We start from the raw sequence: 19,332 nt of genomic DNA on the forward strand, positions 1-19,332 counted from the left end.
TGATAGCCACAACAGGTTTGAGTCAAGAATGAGGCCCATAGTGCTCACAATCTTTAAAAGGGAGAATGGTGTGCCACACATGCAATTCAGGTAAATTAAAAATACAATGAGAATGATTACAATGAACACACACCCTTATCAGCAGAAAACTGAAAACCCTTCTTTGCAGCCCACTCTTCCAGCTATTACACTGTAAGTTGCTACTGACCAGTCACTGTTGCAACACTGAAGGAGGAAGAGAAATTGCTAAATCGATCACAAATAAGGAGCACGTTACAGGATTCCTTACCATAGACAGGATGCTGTTTATAGATATGGCAAAGATGGTAACACTTAAAACTCTGTCCTGAGGAAGACGATTCTCCTGCTCAAAATGATCTGATAGCATGTCACCAACTTGGGATCTAAAAAAGCACTTAGACTGGAAGGACTACGAAGATGGGAAGGTGCCATGAAAGACCCATTGGTGTAGCTGAAAGAAAATACGGCATTTCCAAGTAGATCCATATGCCTCACTGATGTCAAAGAACACACCAAGGAAAGCCTCCTGAACAGCTGCCTCTAGCAGGGTCAAGCTGTCAACAGATGATACAAATCTCCTGAATCCACACTGAGAGCTAATAAGGAGCTAACATCCAGACTAGATGACAGTTAAACATGTAAAAGAGTAAGTGGTTTGGGGATGGGGAGAGAAACTTCTGACCCCAATGTTAATGTATAAAATGGCAGGGAAGGGGGAAGAAGGTTGTTAAATATGCCTCGTGGCGGTAACGTGCAGAAGGTCGAGCAGTCAGGACTTGATAGTGGGCAGCTACAGCTGCCATTAAATGACAAAACAGGAAATTAAGTACAATAAAGAGGACATATTTCAATATACAGAGCACAAAGGGCGCGCCTAGCGTCAGAAGTTAGTGGGTTTAGGCCAGTCTAGCAGGTCGAACAATTAATTAAAATGGGCAACGGAAGGGGAAGTGGTTCATGTTAACTTACGTAGGTGGCCGGTTGTGAAAAGCAGAGCCAGAGGCTCTGCATTCCAAAAAGACGTCTGTTCTGCTCAAGGTCTGGATTACAAGAGAGAGAAGGAACTGTGTTATGCACCGCAGACCACTCCAGCAACCACACATGTGATTGGTATCCAGCACACGCTATTGGCTAAAACCAATGACATGAATTCTCTAGCAGTTTCAGTAGAGGGCTCAAGGCATCTCCTGTCAGCAGCTTGAACAGGACAGAACTGCCTTGGTTCTGAAAGGCAAGCAACTTGTGTCACATAGACACGGCATGAATTACTCTGGGAGAAAACTTGTAACGATTCCATTGGGCCTTTGAAATAAAATTTTTAAACTAATTCCCTAAAATATTCCTTGACTGGCTGCCATCCTGTACAAACATTTGTTCCATAGTCTTTTCTACACAGCTCATCAATGCAATGCTCCGGTAACTAATGGGACATGTTTGGCCCTTTCCTGGTTTGGGTATCAAAATGGCCTCTCTCCACAAGTTGGAAAAGTAGCCTCTATGGTGTATCAAATTAAAATATTCAGGGAGGATTCCCTTTAATGCTGCTGTCAAACATCGAAGCATGCTGTACTGTATTTGGTTGTGAATGGATGCATCATCAAGATTCTCAGATGGTGCCGAATCAAGCTCCTGCATGGAGAAAGGGCAGTTGTAAGACTCAAAATTGTTGGCTCTGAAATCCATCTTGCCCTTCTCCACAGTCACATTGTAGCGGCAGAACACTGAATCCCAGCTGGCATTAGCAGTAGTCATTGCAAAATGCCCTGCCAACATCTGGACAATGTTTCTGGGCATTATTTGGAGACACCCCTGTTTTAGCAATCCTACTATTGGTAATCAACAGTATTTACTAGAAGCCTTCCTGAAGGTTTCCCACACTTTTGTAGAATGAGTGGAACAGTTTATAGAGATCAGAATTGCTTGCCATGACCTGTAATTACACATTAGCCTTGGCTCCTGCAACTCAAAACACTGTGAGGTTTCCCACCATTGGACGTTACTTAAACCTTCACAGAGCTGCACACCTGACTAGGATTACTGAATGGCACTCATCAGTCCACCAAGGGACAGCTTGCCTCCAAATATGGTCTGAGGATTTTGGGATGGAGACATTAGCGGTATAGTGTATCACTTGTGTAATGTGGTTCAAACTCCTAGATGCTGTCATGGTGTCCAAACACAGCCAGCTGGCTCAACAGTGTCATGTCAGCTCTGCTTATCATCTATCAGGGAAAGCTCCATCCGTTAGGTGAATTTTGAGGGGGAAGTGATCACTGGAATGGAGGTCATCAGTCAGTTCACACTGAACAGAGTCCACAAGAACAAAGACAGGTCAATGGCTGAAAATGATTCGGTAGTAGCACATAAATGAGTGGCTACGCCAGTGATGATGAGGAACAATTCATGAGAGGTTATGAGGGTCTCCAAAATCCAAGCCCAAGGGCAAGTAGAGGTTGAGCCCCGCAATACATGATGGGGGAGTTGTTCTATAAGAGCTATTGGAGACTCAGGATTAACCACATTTTGAGGAGGTAACTACAATGAGTAAACAGTGATCCTTTAACAGATATGAACTTCAACTGCATCTGCTTGCAGGTCAGTAGCTGAGGGGAGAGAAGAGGAGTGGTGCACATTATTGAGAAACACAGTGACTGCTCCCTCGGGTCTTTCCCCAGTCAGGTCATCCTTGTGAAGAAAGGTATAGCTGCATAGTACAGGAGCATCAGACACTTTAAAAAGCATTTTCTACAAATACAAGCACAGGGGGCATTCCTGTGCTAGGAGTTCTTCCACATGTGTCATGAGCCCACTAATGTTCCACTGTAGTGTGGGAGCCATTTATCATGGGGGTAAAGCTTTCACCCTGTCTTTGAACCAGGGAGGAAAGCCTGTAGTGGGAGCAGGCTCCAACTTGGGCTGAGATGAGTGCCCCAGGCCAACACCAAGGTCCAACAGCTCCAAAGGCAAATCGTGAGAGATGTCAGAGACAGTGACATTGACATTGTCAGACTCCTTATTTCCTGTCTCCGTCAGCTGCTGATTCTTTACCTTTGACTTTGATTTGTTGCCTGTGGAGGCAGCACTAGACAGTGAACCAGACTGAACCTTTGGAGGAGCCGGGAGCTCCTTAATGTTGACAGCCACAGGCTTTTCTGGTGTTTTGGGAGGAGGTATGGATTGGGAGGAGGTATGGGCTTCGAAGTAACTGCAGCAGTACAAGTGCACTGACAAATGCAGGTACTAGTGCCGACACTAGTAAGCTCCGCCTGTGTAACAGCATCGATCTTCTGATCTGGCTGTTTAAGAACAGAAGCAAAGGAAATTGCAAAGGAAGGGGCGCTGCATGGCTTTATATATCTTTCTGGCCTCACCATATGAGATAGGCTTCACAGTTTTAAGTTCTTGTATCTTGTATTCTTCAAAATTTATGCTGCAGTACCTACTCCAGATAGGGTCATCCCCAGAGCAATTCACACACTTCAAAGGACATGAGCAAAGGACTACTCCATGGGTGGCCTTACAACATTTGCCACAAGTCGCTTGTCTGTTACACCCCAGAGTAGTATGCTCAAAGCTTTGTCATTTGAAACAGTGCATAGGTTTGGGGACATAAGGTGACACACTTAGGGGAAGGGAAACTGCCTTGACATGCTCTGGAAGTTTTGTGCTCTTACAAGTAAGTATAAATGAGTCTGATTTAACTAGATCACCATCCACCCTTTTCATTACATTTCTGACATGAGTGCGTGTTTTACTAGTAATGTAAAATAATGTGAATATTAGTACAATCTGACTTCTGACTTTTGTACGTATTCAGTGTAGTAATGCAATAACTGCAAATATGTGTTGTAAAATGATTCTTCTATTCAGTGTTTATCGCCTCATAAATTAAAAAAAAAAAAGACCACCCTGACTCATTCCACATCCATGATTATCATTCCACTTTGGATCAGTGGAAGGTACATTAGCATATTTACTTTTCATAGTAATATTTATTGTGTTTTCTCATTGTTCTGACATGTTATACATCCTGGAGGATCTCCTCATTGGATCATTTCAGACTATAAGTACATTCAATCTAATCTAATAATACTTTCTTGGGCCAAGTTCATTTTTGGGAATGTCTGCCAGAATCCTGCAGGTCACCACACCTTTGCTGTAACATGGTATGGAGCACAGTCTCAAAAGCATATTCCCATAGGCTTTTGGCTTTCTGCAGGTTTGTCGCTTGTTGGGAACTTGATGTTCTGATCAACAGTGTCCCACTGTACAATCACTTAACTGATTTTAATAGATGTTAGCAATGTCCTCTAAGCCTTTTTGAATGTAGAAAAAAGTGTAAGTTTCTCGAAGCTGCCCTCTTTCCTCTTAAATATTAAAAACACATTCTCATTACCAGCAAGCATTCTGTTACTACAGAAAATTTTTTTTGAACTAATTCCTGAGTCAGACTGGCTACACTAGCCCTCTTGTTGACTGGGTGTTGGTACCTACCAGTGGCCCAACCATTCCACTGGGCAGAGGGGGAGAAAATTACGAGGCTTCCATCGCGGTCCCACCCACAGCTAGGGAAATAAAAGTCCATCCAGACAGAGCCCCATGTCCCTTAGGTATGCTTTATACAACTGAGGTGTGGCAGGTCCCCCAGAGGTTGCCTACTAATGACTGTTCCCCCTCAACAGCAATGCGGCTCATTGGCACAAAGCACGCCTTGATATTGAGGGGTTTTTCTATAGAGGTTTTTTCCCTTCCTGGGATCTTGGGAGGTCAAGCCATGATCCCAGATCCCTGTGACGCACAATTTTCCATCACCGCACCATACAGTGGTTGCTGAAGCATGCCCAGAGCTTATAGTGACACTGGGGCTGGTGGCACTTACAAGGTCCTAGCTCAGTAACCCTGAGTCACCAAGCCTGTATCCCAGAAACAAATGCTGAGTTCCCAAGGGCAACAGTTGTGTGTTCGGATAAACTTAGTAAAGTGTATGAGGAATGAGGTAGTCGGCTTTGGGGCTGAAGGACACTGAGAGAAATAGTGTTCAACAGCGGCAAGATCATGGGCATGAAGGTTGTTGGTGTATAGGGAAGTGGCATCAACAGTGGCAAGCAGTGATTCAGGGGGTACTAGCAATTGGCTGGAGGTGTCGTTCAATGATGGCTGAAATTCTTTCAGTGGGATCACAATAACCAGCCACAAAGGGCATCCAGGATTGTTGGGTTTGTGGATTTGGGACGCATTGAGAAGGTGAATGTGCACAGAGTACCACAGGGTTGAGGATGGAAATGGATTCAGGGAAGAAGTTCTGGGAAGGGTCTATGGCTTCAAGCAGGTATTGGAGATTCTGTTGGACTTATGAGATGGGATCATTCTAGCAGAGTTTGTAGATGGAGGAATTAGACAATTGGCAGAGCGGAGGCCTTCCACAAGGTAGTCACTGTGATTCATACCAACAGTGATAGAAACTTTGACTGCAGGTAGGATGATTACATCAGGATCTGTTTTGAGGGTATGTATGGCTGTCTTTGCTTCTGCTGAAAGGTTGCTGTTCTTAGGAAGGCCTGCAGGAAAGGATGTGAGGCCAAAATGAAGTTGAGGAATTCCTAGAAAGTGACCAGGGGATAGTTAGTTGTGTGGGGAATGGGGTGGATCCAGCTGGATGATGGTGAAACTAGTGTGGAGGTGAAAGTCACTGTGAAAGGACGGGTGGGATCCAGAGAAAGGGCTTTTGTGGTTAGGCCATTGGGGGGGATTCCACAGTTTCCGCAGTACTGTGGCAGGTATGATGTTGGGGAAATGGTAATAACACGGGAAATGGAAATGACATAGGAAATGGGCAAATAAAGGCATTAGGTGGTTGTGAGGGAAGCTGGATAACAGAAAAATATGAATTAAAATACACACAACCACGTAAAAACATGCAAAAATGTGTAAAAATATACCCTGAAATGATGGACATCCAACCCAAGATCCTTTCCACCCCTTTCTCTGCTCCTCTCCTTTTCACCTCCCTGTGTCCCCCCGCCCCCCTCTCCTCACAACACTGTGCTTGACAGTCGTCTTGTGGCACTATCTAGAACCTGCACACTCCACCAGGCAGTGCTCACTTCTCTCCTCTACCCACATCCTGCTTCAGTTTAATGTGACGCAGTTGCCCTCTGGCTGGAGATAGTAGTCATGTGTCCGAGAGGTGAGCTTGCTTGTTTGAATGTGTGTGAGTATCCTTTCTGAAGAAGGCTTTGGCTGAAAGCTCAATGTGTAACAGTCTTTTCATTGTGCCTGTCTGTAAGTCAGTGTGTCATCTTTATGGTGATTAGCAATCTACTCATTGCACAATGATCCTGGTGTTCAAACTTAAGCATTCCCTTGTTTGATTAAGCTTCCAACAATGAACGCAATAAAAGATTTAAACTGAAAATCAATAACATCAGAGGCAAGCTTACGACTCTCTCACTCTGCAGAAATAACCATATTCCAGAGGGTTTACAATTTTTCTTAACAAATGAATTTCTATTAGATTCTGTTACATTATTAATTTTGATTATTGTTTAATAAATGAATCCAGAAATAAACGTAGTAAACAGTACAGAATTGTGTAAGTAATAGTAGAAATTCACCATATAGCGGAGATGCTGAGTCGCAATATGCACAATAAAAAGATTCACACAATCATAGCTTTCGGCCATTAAGGCCTTTGTCAGCAGTAGACACACATACACACACGCACACACACACTCACTCAAGTGCAACTTGCACACACATCTGCAGTCTCAGAGAGCTGAAACTACACTGTGATCAGCAGCACCAAAGCATGATGGGAGTGGCGATTGGGTGGGAGTAAGGAGGAGGCTGGGGCAGGGAGGGGGAGGGATAGTATGGTGGGAGTGGTGGACAGTGAAGTGTTGCAGTTTAGACGGAGGGTAGGAGAGAAGGTGCAGAGGGGGGAGGGGGTAAGTAGTGGAAAGAAGAGAAATAAAAATAAAAGAAATTACAAGACTGGGTGTGGCAGTGAAATGACGGCTGTGTAGTGCTGGAATGGGAACAGGGAGGGGGCTGGATGGGTGAGGACAGTGACTAACGAAGGTTGAGGCCAGGAGGGTTACAGGAACGTAGGATGTATTGCATGCATTGTATAAAAACAAATCAGTGGTACAGCAAGAATCCTTATAACCACCAAAACTCCCAAACCCTCACCTGCCTCAGATTTACTGTTGACATCTTCATGGCATGGAGCAAGGGTGAGGGCACACTATCCATATTCCTTCAGAACCTCAACGCCTTCTCTCCCATTCGCTTCAGCTGGTTCTCCGCATACCAACAAGGCACCTTCCTCGATATTGTGCTCCACTTCAATATTGGCTACATCAGTACCTCCATCCATTTCAAACCTACCAACAACCAGCAATACCTCCACTTCAACAGTTGCCACTCATTCCACAAAGAAGCCCCTTCCTTACAGCCCAGCCACACATGGTCGCCACATCTGTAGTGAGGAGCAGTCCCTCTCGAAATATACCGGGCATCTTACTGAGGCCTTTAGAGATCATAATGACCCTCCCAACCTTGTACAAGAACAGATCTCCCGCACCTTCTATCTCCAGTCACCTACTACGTCCCACATACCCATTGTCTGGCCACAAAGAAGCACTCCCCTTGTGGCTCAGTACCACGCAGGACTGGACCAACTGAATCACATTCTCCACCAGGGTTTATACTACCTCTCATCATGCACTGAAAGAAAATACCCTCTTCAGTATCCTACCAACCCCTCACACACAGGTATTCCACCACCCAATGAACCTAGGCAACATCCTTGTCCATCCCCAATCCACTGCTGCTCCATATATTTAACAGTTCAGTACACACATCACCTTTCTTCACAGCAGTGTACGACACACATAGAGCATTCCCAATGGAAACATATCCATTATGTGGTACTCCTTTGAGCGAACAGACAAGGTAGTAAATTTTATCTTTGGCACAACAAGAACCTTGGATATTGTCTGATGGTTGCAGCACATGTCCAGGATTTATGACTACATTCTTCACTAGCAGTTTGCATTAAGATATTGGTGTCTTAAATTTCAGTTGAAATTATTGCAACCAGTCACATTTATTATTCTTTCCCCTATGTGTTTCAGAGGGCAGTACCACAATCATCACGAGTGAGTATATGCCCCTCGTCTCAAGGTTCATATCTCTGCAACAGACCTACATGCAAGACTTGTACCACACAGCCTCCCACTAACACCTACTCTAGTCTGGTCACAGGCCTCTCCTATCCCGTCGAAGGCTACCTGTGAAAGAAATCAAGTGATCTACAAACTAAACTGCAGCCACTGTGCTGCTTGCTATGTGGACATGACTGCTGACAAGCTACCTGTCCGCATGAATGGCCACTGACAAACTGTGAGTCCCTCACCTCCATCTACATATACCATTTCCTGTTCCCACTCCAGCACTACACAGCCTTCTTTCTGTTGTGCCAAAGGATCTACCAATCCTTTTCCCCTTCTCTACTTTCCTCCTTTTCAGTTCCACCCAATCCCAGCCCCCCACCCCCACCACCAACCCACCCGACTGCACGTAACAGCCCTCTCACAAGCAGCACTACAACTTCCCCCACCCATATCCAGCAATCCCTCCCCCTCCTCACTCTGTGCCTCCTTCTTACCCCCACCACCCACACCAGATTGCTGCTCCCAACAGGCAGTTACAATGCAGTCTGGTCACAGCAGCCAGAGGCAATGGTCGTGTGTGTAAGTTGTGCATGTGTGAAACTGTGTGTGTTTTCTATTTCAGAAGAAGGCCTTTTGGCTGAAAACTTAAATGAGCAGCAGTCTTTTTGTTGTGTCTGTCTGCAACTCAACATCTCCTTTTTATGGAGGGTAGCAATCTATCTTTTTAATGATACTGATATTTTTGTTCTGGACTTTCCATCTTTTGATTATTACAATCAAGATGTCATACAACAACTAAGGATGCCAGTACTGAATGTCACATACTGCAGATTATTATACAGCCTGAAATCTATCATATTTTTCTAACTATTAATTATGCAAACACGTCAGAGTGTAGATTCTTTCATACACATGCTTATAATGAATGCAGCATGTTCTACCCAGAACTGACCCTATTTTTCAATATGTCTTCTGCACAGTTTTTTTATATCGATTTATTCGTTAATTAATTCAATATTCACTTGGCTATTTATGTCATTTGAAAGTGTTGGTACCTTTGTAAATTCTATAGCAGCCATTAAACAAAACTTGAACAGATAATTCTTAAGAAGAAGGCTTTGGCCAAAAGCTATAATATGCGAGTCTTTTCTGTGTGCCTGACTGCAACTCAACATGTCGTCTTGATGGTGAGTAGCAATATATCCTTTTCGTAATACTGTAGACAAGCAACAAGGTAACATTTATTTATGTAAAAATTATGGTGTGAGCTTTTTCAAATCTAAAAATATATGTAAAAACAAAACTGTGTATCACTCCATTAGAAATAAACTGGAGATTCCTTAGAAAGGTGTAACACATCTGGAAATTAAATACACTGCAGCAAGAAAAAGTCATTTCAACAAATATAACAAATATTTATGGTATATGATGATAAGATCTGTTTGTGCAAAGATCCTGCTCCTCAGAATACCAGGAAGCTGTGGCTAATGATCCCACTTTATTTTCCAGATGACCTTGGTGCACTAGTCAGGTCAGTAACTAGGCAATCTGACATTCTGAATGAAGACACAGTATACCACGGAGATATTTCAGGTCATTTGTCCTACCATTTTTCACGATAAAACCAGTGATTAAGAAGTATTTTTAAAACAAATATCATTTATTATTACATACACAGCCATTATTCTCTGACTGTGTGTGCATTCATTGTCCTCTTCTGATGTCACCTACTAGTTTCCAGCACACTACTGTGGCCTCTCTGCTAACTTATTCAATTCAATTCCATTCAATGTTCATTTCCGTCTCCTCTCCTTCAGAACAGTCCTCCATACAGTTTTAAACAGCAGTTACAATTATGTGTTGTAACTGTGGTCTTCAGCCCAAAGACTGGATTGATACAGCTCTGCATGCTAGTATAGCCTGTGCAAGCCTTTTCATCTCTGTATAACTGCTGCAATCTGTGTCCATTTGAATCTGCTTAGTGTATTCGAGCCTTGGTCTCCTGTAACTTTTACCCCATAGCACTTCCTTCCATTACCAAATTTAGATTCCCTCGATACGTCACGTTGTGTCCCATCAACCAGTGCACTCTTTTAGTCAAGTTGTCCCATAATTTATTTTTACCGTTATATTCACTACCTCTTGATTTGTTATTTGATCTACCCAACTAATCTCAACATTCTTCTACAGCACAACATTTCAAAAGCTTCTATTGTCTTCTTGTCTCAAATGCAAATGCCTCCCCCCCCCCACCCACCCGCACCTTCACAGGAGGACGTCGTTATCAGCAGAAAGAAAACTACGGATCGGAGCGTGGAATGTAAGATCCCTTAATCAGGCAGGTAGGTTAGAAAATTTAAAAAGGGAAATGGATAGGTTAAAGTTAGATATAGTGGGAATTAGTGAAGTTCAGTGGCAGGAGGAACAAGACTTTTGGTCAGGCGAATACAGCGTTATAAATACAAAGTCAAATACGGGTAATGCAGGAATAGGTTTAATAATGAATAAAATAATAGGAACGCGGGTAAGCTACAACAAACAGCATAGTGAACGCATTATTGTGGCCAAGATAGACACGAAGCCCACGCCTACCACAGTAGTACAAGTTTATATGCCAACTAGCTCTGCATATGACGAAGAAATTGATGAAATGTATGATGAAATAAAAGAAATTATTCAGATAGTGAAGGGAGACGAAAATTTAATGGTCATGGGTGACTGGAATTCGGTAGTAGGAAAAGGGGGAGAAGGAAACATAGTAGGTGAATATGGATTGGGGCTAAGAAATGAAAGAGGAAGCCACCTGGTAGAATTTTGCACAGAGCACAACTTAATCATAGCTAACACTTGGTTCAAGAATCATAAAAGAAGCTTGTATACATGGAAGAAGCCTGGAGATACTGACAGATTTCAGATAGATTATATAATGGTAAGACAGAGATTTAGGAACCAGGTTTTAAATTGTAAGACATTTCCAGGGGCAGATGTTGACTCTGACCACAATCTATTAGTTATGAACTGTAGATTAAAACCTGAAGAAACTACAAAAAGGTGAGAATTTAAGGAGATGGGACCTGGATAAACTGACTAAACCAGAGGTTGTACAGTTTCAGGGAGAGCTTAAGGGAACAAATGGCAGGAATGGGGGAAGGAAATACAGTAGAAGAAGAATGGGTAACTTTGAGGGATGAAGTAGTGAAGGCAGCAGAGGATCAAGTAGGTAAAAAGACGAGGGCTAGTAGAAATCCTTGGGTAACAGAAGAAATATTGAATTTAATTGATGAAAGGAGAAAATATAAAAATGCAGTAAATGAAGCACGCAAAAAGGAATACAAACGTCTCAAAAATGAGATCAACAGGAAGTGCAAAATGGCTAAGCAGGGATGGCTAGAGGATAAATGTAAGGATGTAGAGGCTTATCTCACTAGGGGTAAGATAGATACTGCCTACAGGAAAATTAAAGAGACCTTTGGAGAAAAGAGAGTCACTTGTATGAATATCAAGAGCTCAGATGGAAACCAAGTTCTAAGCAAAGAAGGGAAACCAGAAAAGTGGAAGGAGTATATAGAGGGTCTATACAAGGGCGATGTACTTGAGGACAATATTATGGAAATGGAAGAGGACGTAGATGAAGATGAAATGGGAGATATGATACTGTGTGAAGAGTTTGACAGAGCACAGAAAGACCTGAGTCGAAACAAGGCCCCAGGAGTAGACAACATTCCATTAGAACTACTGACGGCCTTGGGAGAGCCAGTCCTGACAAAACCCTACCATCTGGTGAGCAAGATGTAAGAGACAGGCGAAATACTCTCAGACTTCAAGAAGAATATAATAACTCCAATCCCAAAGAAAGCAGGTGTTGACAGATGTGAAAATTACCGAACTATCAGTTTAATAAGTTACGGCTGCAATATACTAAGGCAAATTCTTTACAGACGAATGGAAAAACTAGTAGAAGCCGATTTTGGGGAAGATCAGTTTGGATTCCGTAGAAATACTGGAACACGTGAGGCAATACTGACCCTACGGCTTATTTAAGAAGCTAGATTAAGGAAAGGCAAACCTACATCTCTAGCATTTTTAGACTTAGAGAAAGCTTTTGACAATGTTGACTGGAATATTCTCTTTCAAATTCTGAAGGTGGCAGGGGTAAAATATAGGGAGCGAAAGGCTATTTACAATTTGTATAGTAACCAAATGGCAGTTATAAGAGTTGAGGGGCATGAAAGGGAAGCAGTGGTTGGGAAAGGAGTGAGACAGGGTTGCAGCCTCTCTCCAATGTTATTCAATCTGTGTATTGAGCAAGCAGTGAAGGAAGCAAAAGAAAAATTCGGAGTAGGTATTAAAATCCTTGGAGAAGAAATAAACACTTTGAGGTTCGCCGATGACATTGTAATTCTGTCAGAGACAGCAAAGGACTTGGAAGAGCAGCTGAACGGAATGGACAGTGTCTTGAAGGGAGGATATAAGATGAACATCAACAAAAGCAAAACGAGGATGATGGAATGTAGTCGAATTAAGTTGGGTGATGTTGAGGGTATTAGACTAGAAAATGAGACACTTAAAGTAGTAAAGGAGTTTTGCTATTTGGGGAGCAAAATAACTGACGATGGTCGAAGTAGAGAGGATATAAAATGCAGACTGGCAATGGGAAGGAAAGCGTTTCTGAAGAAGAGAAATTTGTTAACATCGAGTATAGATTTAAGTGTCAGGAAGTCGTTTCTGGAAGTATTTGTATGGATTGTAGCCCTGTATGGAAGTGAAACATGGACGATAAGTAGTTTAGACAAGAAGAGAATAGAAGCTTTCGAAATGTGGTGATACAGAAGAATGCTGAAGATTAGATGGGTAGATCACATAAATAATGAGGAGGTGTTGAATAGGATTGGGGAGAAGAGAAGTTTGTGGCGCAACTTGACTAGAAGAAGGGATCGGTTGGACATGTTCTGAGGCATCAAGGGATCACCAATTTAGTATTGGAAGGCAGCGTGGAGGGTAAAAATCATAGAGGGAGACCAAGAGATGAATACACCAAGCAGATTCAGAAGGATGTAGGTTGCAGTAGGTACTGGGAGATGAAGAAGCTTGCGCAGGATAGAGTAGCATGGGGAGCTGCATCAAACCAGTCTCAGGACTGAAGACCATAACAACAACAACATGAAACTTAAATTTTCATCTTCTTTATGTATCTGAATAATTTCCTTTCACTGTTTCAGTCTCTTTATCATCTTTGGAGCTAATTGGCATGAAAACCTGTATTACTAGGGTGGCTGCTGGCATCTATCTTGGATATGATAATGCATTCACTATGCTGTTCATAGTAATTTACCTGCATTCTTATTTTCTTAGTCTTGTTATTCCTGCCACTGTTCTTTACTAATTCCCACGCTATCTATAATGTAATTGAGTAGATTAAAAAAAAATCTACACACCCAGTGGCAGCAGGAGAACACGCATATAAATATACTGAAATTTGTCAGCTTTCGGCTCCTTTTTCTGGCAGAAGGATTGAAGGGGAAGGGAAAGGGGTGAAGAAAAAGGACTGGTGAGGTGTAGAAAATGGGGGCAGTTCCAAAAAGCTGCCCTTTTTGTCTATCCAATTACAGTATATGTTCAAAAATTGATTATTTTCATTGATAATGCCAGTCTATGTGACTGCAGTGAAAAGACATACAGTTTTCACAGTCTGCTCCTTTAAATTGCGCTTTTCTTAACGTCTCTTTTAGTAGGATTTGGTAACACCTTTACCTTCTTTTGTAGTTCTCACTGCTCTCCGTGTTCTTGTAATTGAAAATTTATAGCCACTTACACCACTTTCTTTTTCTGCACCTTTACTCTGTTCTCTCTTCTATGCCTGACCTTTTGTGCGGATGTATGAGGGGTGTTCAATAAGTAACATACCACTTTTTTTTTCCTCAGCCAATTTTGGTTCAAAAAATGCAATATTTCTTGTGGGACATCATGAATATTCCTGCTTCAGCCACTATAGGTGGCAGCACTACACATAGCCTTCAAAATGGCATCTGTAATGAAGGTGCATCCAAGCAGAGAGCTGTCATTGAGTTTCTTTAGGCAGACAACCAGAGCATCACAAATATTTAAAGGGATTTGCAGGCTGTCTATGGAGACCTGGCAGCGAACAAAACCGCAGTGAATTGTTGGGCGAGGTATCTGCCATTACTGCAACAAGGTAGCGCAATCTTGTCCAACCACCCATGCCCCCTGCAATGTTGGCACATGTGGATACTCTCATTGGATGTGACTGACGAATCACAATCAAATATCTCGCTGCACAACTGGTGTGTCTGCTGGTAATGCTGACAAACTCGTTCACCAATTGGGGTAATCAAAGGCGTATGCCCACTAGGTTTCTCTCCACCTAACGGAGGACCATAAAGAGCAACGAAGGACCATATGTGCAGAACTGCTTGTGCGTTAAAAAGGTGAACATGACAATTTTTGTCAAACATCATCGCTTTGAACTGGAAACAAAACAGCATTTCATGGAGTGGCACCACATCTCCTCTTCTCTGAAGAAAAAGTTCAAAGCCATACCCTCAGCTGTTAAAGTCATGACGACAGTCTTCTGAGATTCTGAAAGGGTTATACTACTTGATGTCCTCCCTCATGGTGCAAAAATCAACTCTCAAGTGTTTTGGGCTACCCTCTGGAACAAATGTAAATGAACTTCTCCTTCTCCACAAGAACACTAGGCCTCACACAAGTATGCACACCAGTAGATGCTCACAAAACTCATAGAACTCTTCTTCCTCATCTGTCTTACAGCATGGATCTTACACCTTCCAACTTCCACATGTTTGGCCAAATGAAGGTTACACTCCATGGGAAGCAGTACGTGGATGATGGGGAGGTTATTGATGCAGCAAGATGTTGGCTCTCATGTTGACAAGTGGAATGGTACCATATGCGCATATAGGTTCTCCGAGTAAATATAAAGCCGTTGCATTGCACAGAGATTATGTTGAAAAATAGGGTTTGGTAGCTGAAAAAGTGAGGAATAATAAGGTGTACTGGAATCCTGAACAAAAGCAACTTGTTTTCAGAAAAAAATGTGTTCCATTACTTATTGAACATTTCTTGAGGTAGGAAACACAAAACATAAAGGCCATATTTTACAGCAATATTTGGCCGCAGTAACTTACCATCAACATGGCTACAAAGTGACTGCATACACAAAAATTTTGCTGTATGTCTACGCAATATTGCTGATGTTGCAGGCTGTTGCTGATTTATTGCCAGTGTTGTCCACCAAGGGTGGAGAATATTTCATTTTGCAGGGCATATCTTTGTCCTTGCTGTACATACTTCTATCATCTTTGTTTCCTACTTCTCTCCCAGATAGCACTGCAATCATGTCTGAGTGAAAACAATATCGTTTCACTTTTGTTCAAAAGTTTTCATGTGTACATGTAGCCACCTGTCTTGTTAACTACACACTGTGAGCAAGTTTAATGTGTAAACAATGGAGAAATGGACATATGAGAAATCTACGAATTTCAAAAATGTCATTCATCTACAATCAGAACTATGGGACATCAAAAGCATTGTATACAAAGACAGCAATCTGAAAAATGACACTTGGCACACCGTTCCCGATGAACCTGGGATTACACTCGATGAAGCAGACAAAAAATTCCGAAGTCTTCAAGCCTATGGCAAATGTGACATAGAAAAGATGCATAGGAAAAGTGGAACTGCAACTGACACTTCATCCACATGCTTTGCATTTCATGCCACAAGTTTCATATTATCTGAAAATGTGTTTGAACCAGGAATTTACAGTGTAAACAGTGGTGTGTACTGGTGAAGAAAAATAAAATTCATCAACTTATTTAAAACTTACCTGAACGAAACTCTTGTTCTACCAAAACAATGCAAATTTTTGGAATCTAGATGATTACTGACGAATAGTGCACTTTAAAGAGGAACATTACACTTCTATACGAATTAGATAAAGAGGTATATTTGATACTAGTCATTGGCTTTGACCAGAGACATAGGAAACAAGTTACAAGTGTCACATTTGTTGGCTTCACCAACTAACAACCAAACTGTGAAAACACTCACCAAAACATGACGTCACAGCAGACATTAACATTACGTCACTGATGAAAGCCGATGACTAGTACTGAACATTCCTCTTGACCATATGAATAACTGAAATCTAAAACCAAAAGGGTGATCGTCCATCAGTTTGTAACTGATATACACTCTCTCATATTTGTGTCAGTTTTAACAATTCTTGGACCAGTTGTTTGAGACATTCAAAACCATATTGATAGTCTGGCAAAATTCTGAAAAAGCACCAATTCATGAGTTAAATTTTATGAAGCATTCAACTTACTTAAAAAAACAATGCATCCACAAGGACCCATTTCTATTGTCGTTTATTACTTTAATCCCTGTGTGATGTAAATGCAGAAGAGACACAATCACTTTCACTAGCTCACATTTGTCCATTTTGTGGAAATAGTAGTGTAGCCCCACTTTGGCCCGAAAATGTATTGTCACAAACATTGCTACGCAACAGTGGCTGCTAATTTTGTTGTACATGTGGCAGCAGTTCATGTGATCACAATGTTGCCGGAAACCATTGTCAGGATATGTGCAATTTTTGTAGTGCATATAAACATAGCTTAACATTTATTTGTTGTTTGCTAAATACTGCACACTTACTAAAATTCAAGGTTACAAAAATCTGTTAAAACATATTATTACACACATAATTTCAAGCAATTAGATTCCTATACATTCATTTTACACAGTATGATGTAACTGAGTGTGTGTATTTGGTACACATGTGTTTCTGCCAATCCTATTTTACATAAACAATATCTTTTAATAAATAATAATTTTTTAAAACTAAAATAAAGCACTGCTGATAAGTGTTACTCAACATTAATTACTAGATAGTTTTCACTTCTGTAATTATATTACCTTGAGTTCCAGTACCTGGTTCTGCCGATGATGGAAAGCATTTATCTGCTGTTTTATATCTAGCAAAAAGTTTTTCAAATTGTCCTGTTTGAGAGGAGACCATCGTTGTACCATTGTTCTCATTTGTACCGAGTGTGGTAGATAATACTTCTCAACAGAATGACCTCAAAGCAAAAAACAATGTTAGTAAATATTTTCATCTTTCAAAAATCAACATAAAACTCGGGAAAGACTAGTACAGAAACAAGATGTTAAACTGCATGACAATAAATGTAAAGTCTACTTATTGGTATCATGCTTCACAGCAGCTCCATAATGATTAATTCAGTGAAAAATACACCATTTAAAACAAGAGGTTCTTTCTTAGAAAATATTGATGAAAGAAGAGAACATGGCAAATACTTTTTAATGGATTATGTTTGGATGCCTTCCTGAATCTCTGGTCAAGAGAGAAATCAGACAGCAATAGCTGAAGTTAACAACAAAGAGATAAAATGACAAGCTATGGATATCAATGAAGTTACAGTGCTGATCAATTACTGGGCACAATCATGACCATAACATATCAACAACCAAACTGAGAGTCATTGGAAGAATCCTAAGGAAATGTTATTCACCGAATAAGGAGACTTTTTGTCAGTTTGAGACAATAAGAATGTAGAATTGTGCAGAAAGCCCAAAGAAGGGAAGTTTGTTTAACCATGAGACGATTCAATAAGCGCGAGTGTGCCTTGCAGGTGTTCGTCGAATTCCAGGGCAGATGGCATACTAGAAACATTATACACCAGGGAGAGGTTTACTGTTAGAATTCCAAAAATGCATATTTCAATAAAAGTCACGTAATATCTTATCTTCTCTCTCACACATCTTACAAAATAACCGTTTCAGTAAAATCTAAACTGTTTAGTTCATACAGGGACTTACCAACAGTCATTTCTTTCATGCACAATTTGTGAATGGAACAGGAAAGAAAAAATAAATGTAGTTCATGAAGCATTCATTAATTTATTCAATCATTCACACTTCAAGTTCCATAAATCCTATCACAAAGGATAGCCTCCAGGGATGTGGAACGAGTCAAGCTACACACCAACAGGCAACAGCATCACTGCACACTACTAACAACAAATTGTGACTAATACTAACCCAATCAAACTGATAATAATGGGAAAAATCAGTATGTAACTTCATATATGTATGTGAATGCTAGGAGAAAAGCAGCCAGTTTAGGGGAGAAAAATGGCAAGCCAACTTTCCTCATCCTTAATATTATTATCTAACCCTTGAAGCAAAGTATTTATGTAACTTCACACAGAATGTCATAAGCTGTCTACACACTGAGGTAACAAATGTCATGGGATAGTGATATGCACATATACAGATGATGGTAGTATCACGTACAAAAGGTATAAAAGGGCAATGCACTGGTGGAGCTGTCATTTGTACTCATGTGATTTATATAGAAAGGATTCCACCATGATTATGGCTGCACGATGGGAATTAACAGACTTTGAATGTGGAACGGTAGTTAGAGCAAAACGCATGGGACATTCCATTTCAGATATCATTAGGGAATTCTATATTCTGAGATCCATAGTGTCAAGAGTGTGCTGTGAATACCAAATTTCAGGCATTCCCTCTTACCATGGACAGTGCAGTGGCTGATGGCTTTCATTTAACAACTGACAGTAGCAGCATTTGTGTAGAGTTGTCAGTGCTAACAACAGGCAACAATGTGTGAAATAACTGCAGAAATCAATGAGGGACATACAACGAATGTATCTGATAGGATACTGCAGTGAAATTTGGTGTTAATGGGCTATGGTAACAGATGACCAATGCAAGTGCCTTTGATAACAGTAAGAAATTGGCTGCAGTGCCTCTCTTGGGCCCATGACCACATCACACATCAGTTGGACACTAGACGACCGAAAAACCATGGTCTGGTAAGATGAGTACCACTTTCATTTGTTAAGAGCTGATGGTAGAGTTCAAGTGTGGCAGATACCCCATGAAACCATGGACCTAAGTTGCCAACAAGGCACTGTGCAAGCTAGAGGTGGCTTCATAATGGTGTGGGCTTTGTTTACATGGAGTGGACTGGGTACTCTTGTCCAACTGAATTGATCATTTGCTGGAAATGGTTATGTTTGGCTACTTGGAGGCCATGTGC

General features: G+C 41.3%; 1 protein-coding gene across 3 annotated transcripts in view; it reads right to left on the reverse strand.

The window, feature by feature from the left end:
* Positions 1 to 19,332, reverse strand: part of LOC126458249 (uncharacterized) — a 113,008-nt gene that overhangs the window by 34,280 nt on the left and 59,396 nt on the right. For 2 of the 3 annotated variants that reach the window (XM_050095161.1, XM_050095163.1), the window contains exon 4: positions 17,160 to 17,323. In XM_050095161.1, coding sequence (XP_049951118.1) covers positions 17,160 to 17,323 — 164 coding nt within the window. The remainder of the gene's footprint in view (positions 1 to 17,159; positions 17,324 to 19,332) is intronic. The other variant, XM_050095162.1, reaches the window with a different exon arrangement.

The sequence above is a fragment of the Schistocerca serialis genome, chromosome 2 (genome assembly GCF_023864345.2).
Source record: "Schistocerca serialis cubense isolate TAMUIC-IGC-003099 chromosome 2, iqSchSeri2.2, whole genome shotgun sequence".
Lineage (NCBI taxonomy): Eukaryota > Metazoa > Arthropoda > Insecta > Orthoptera > Acrididae > Schistocerca > Schistocerca serialis.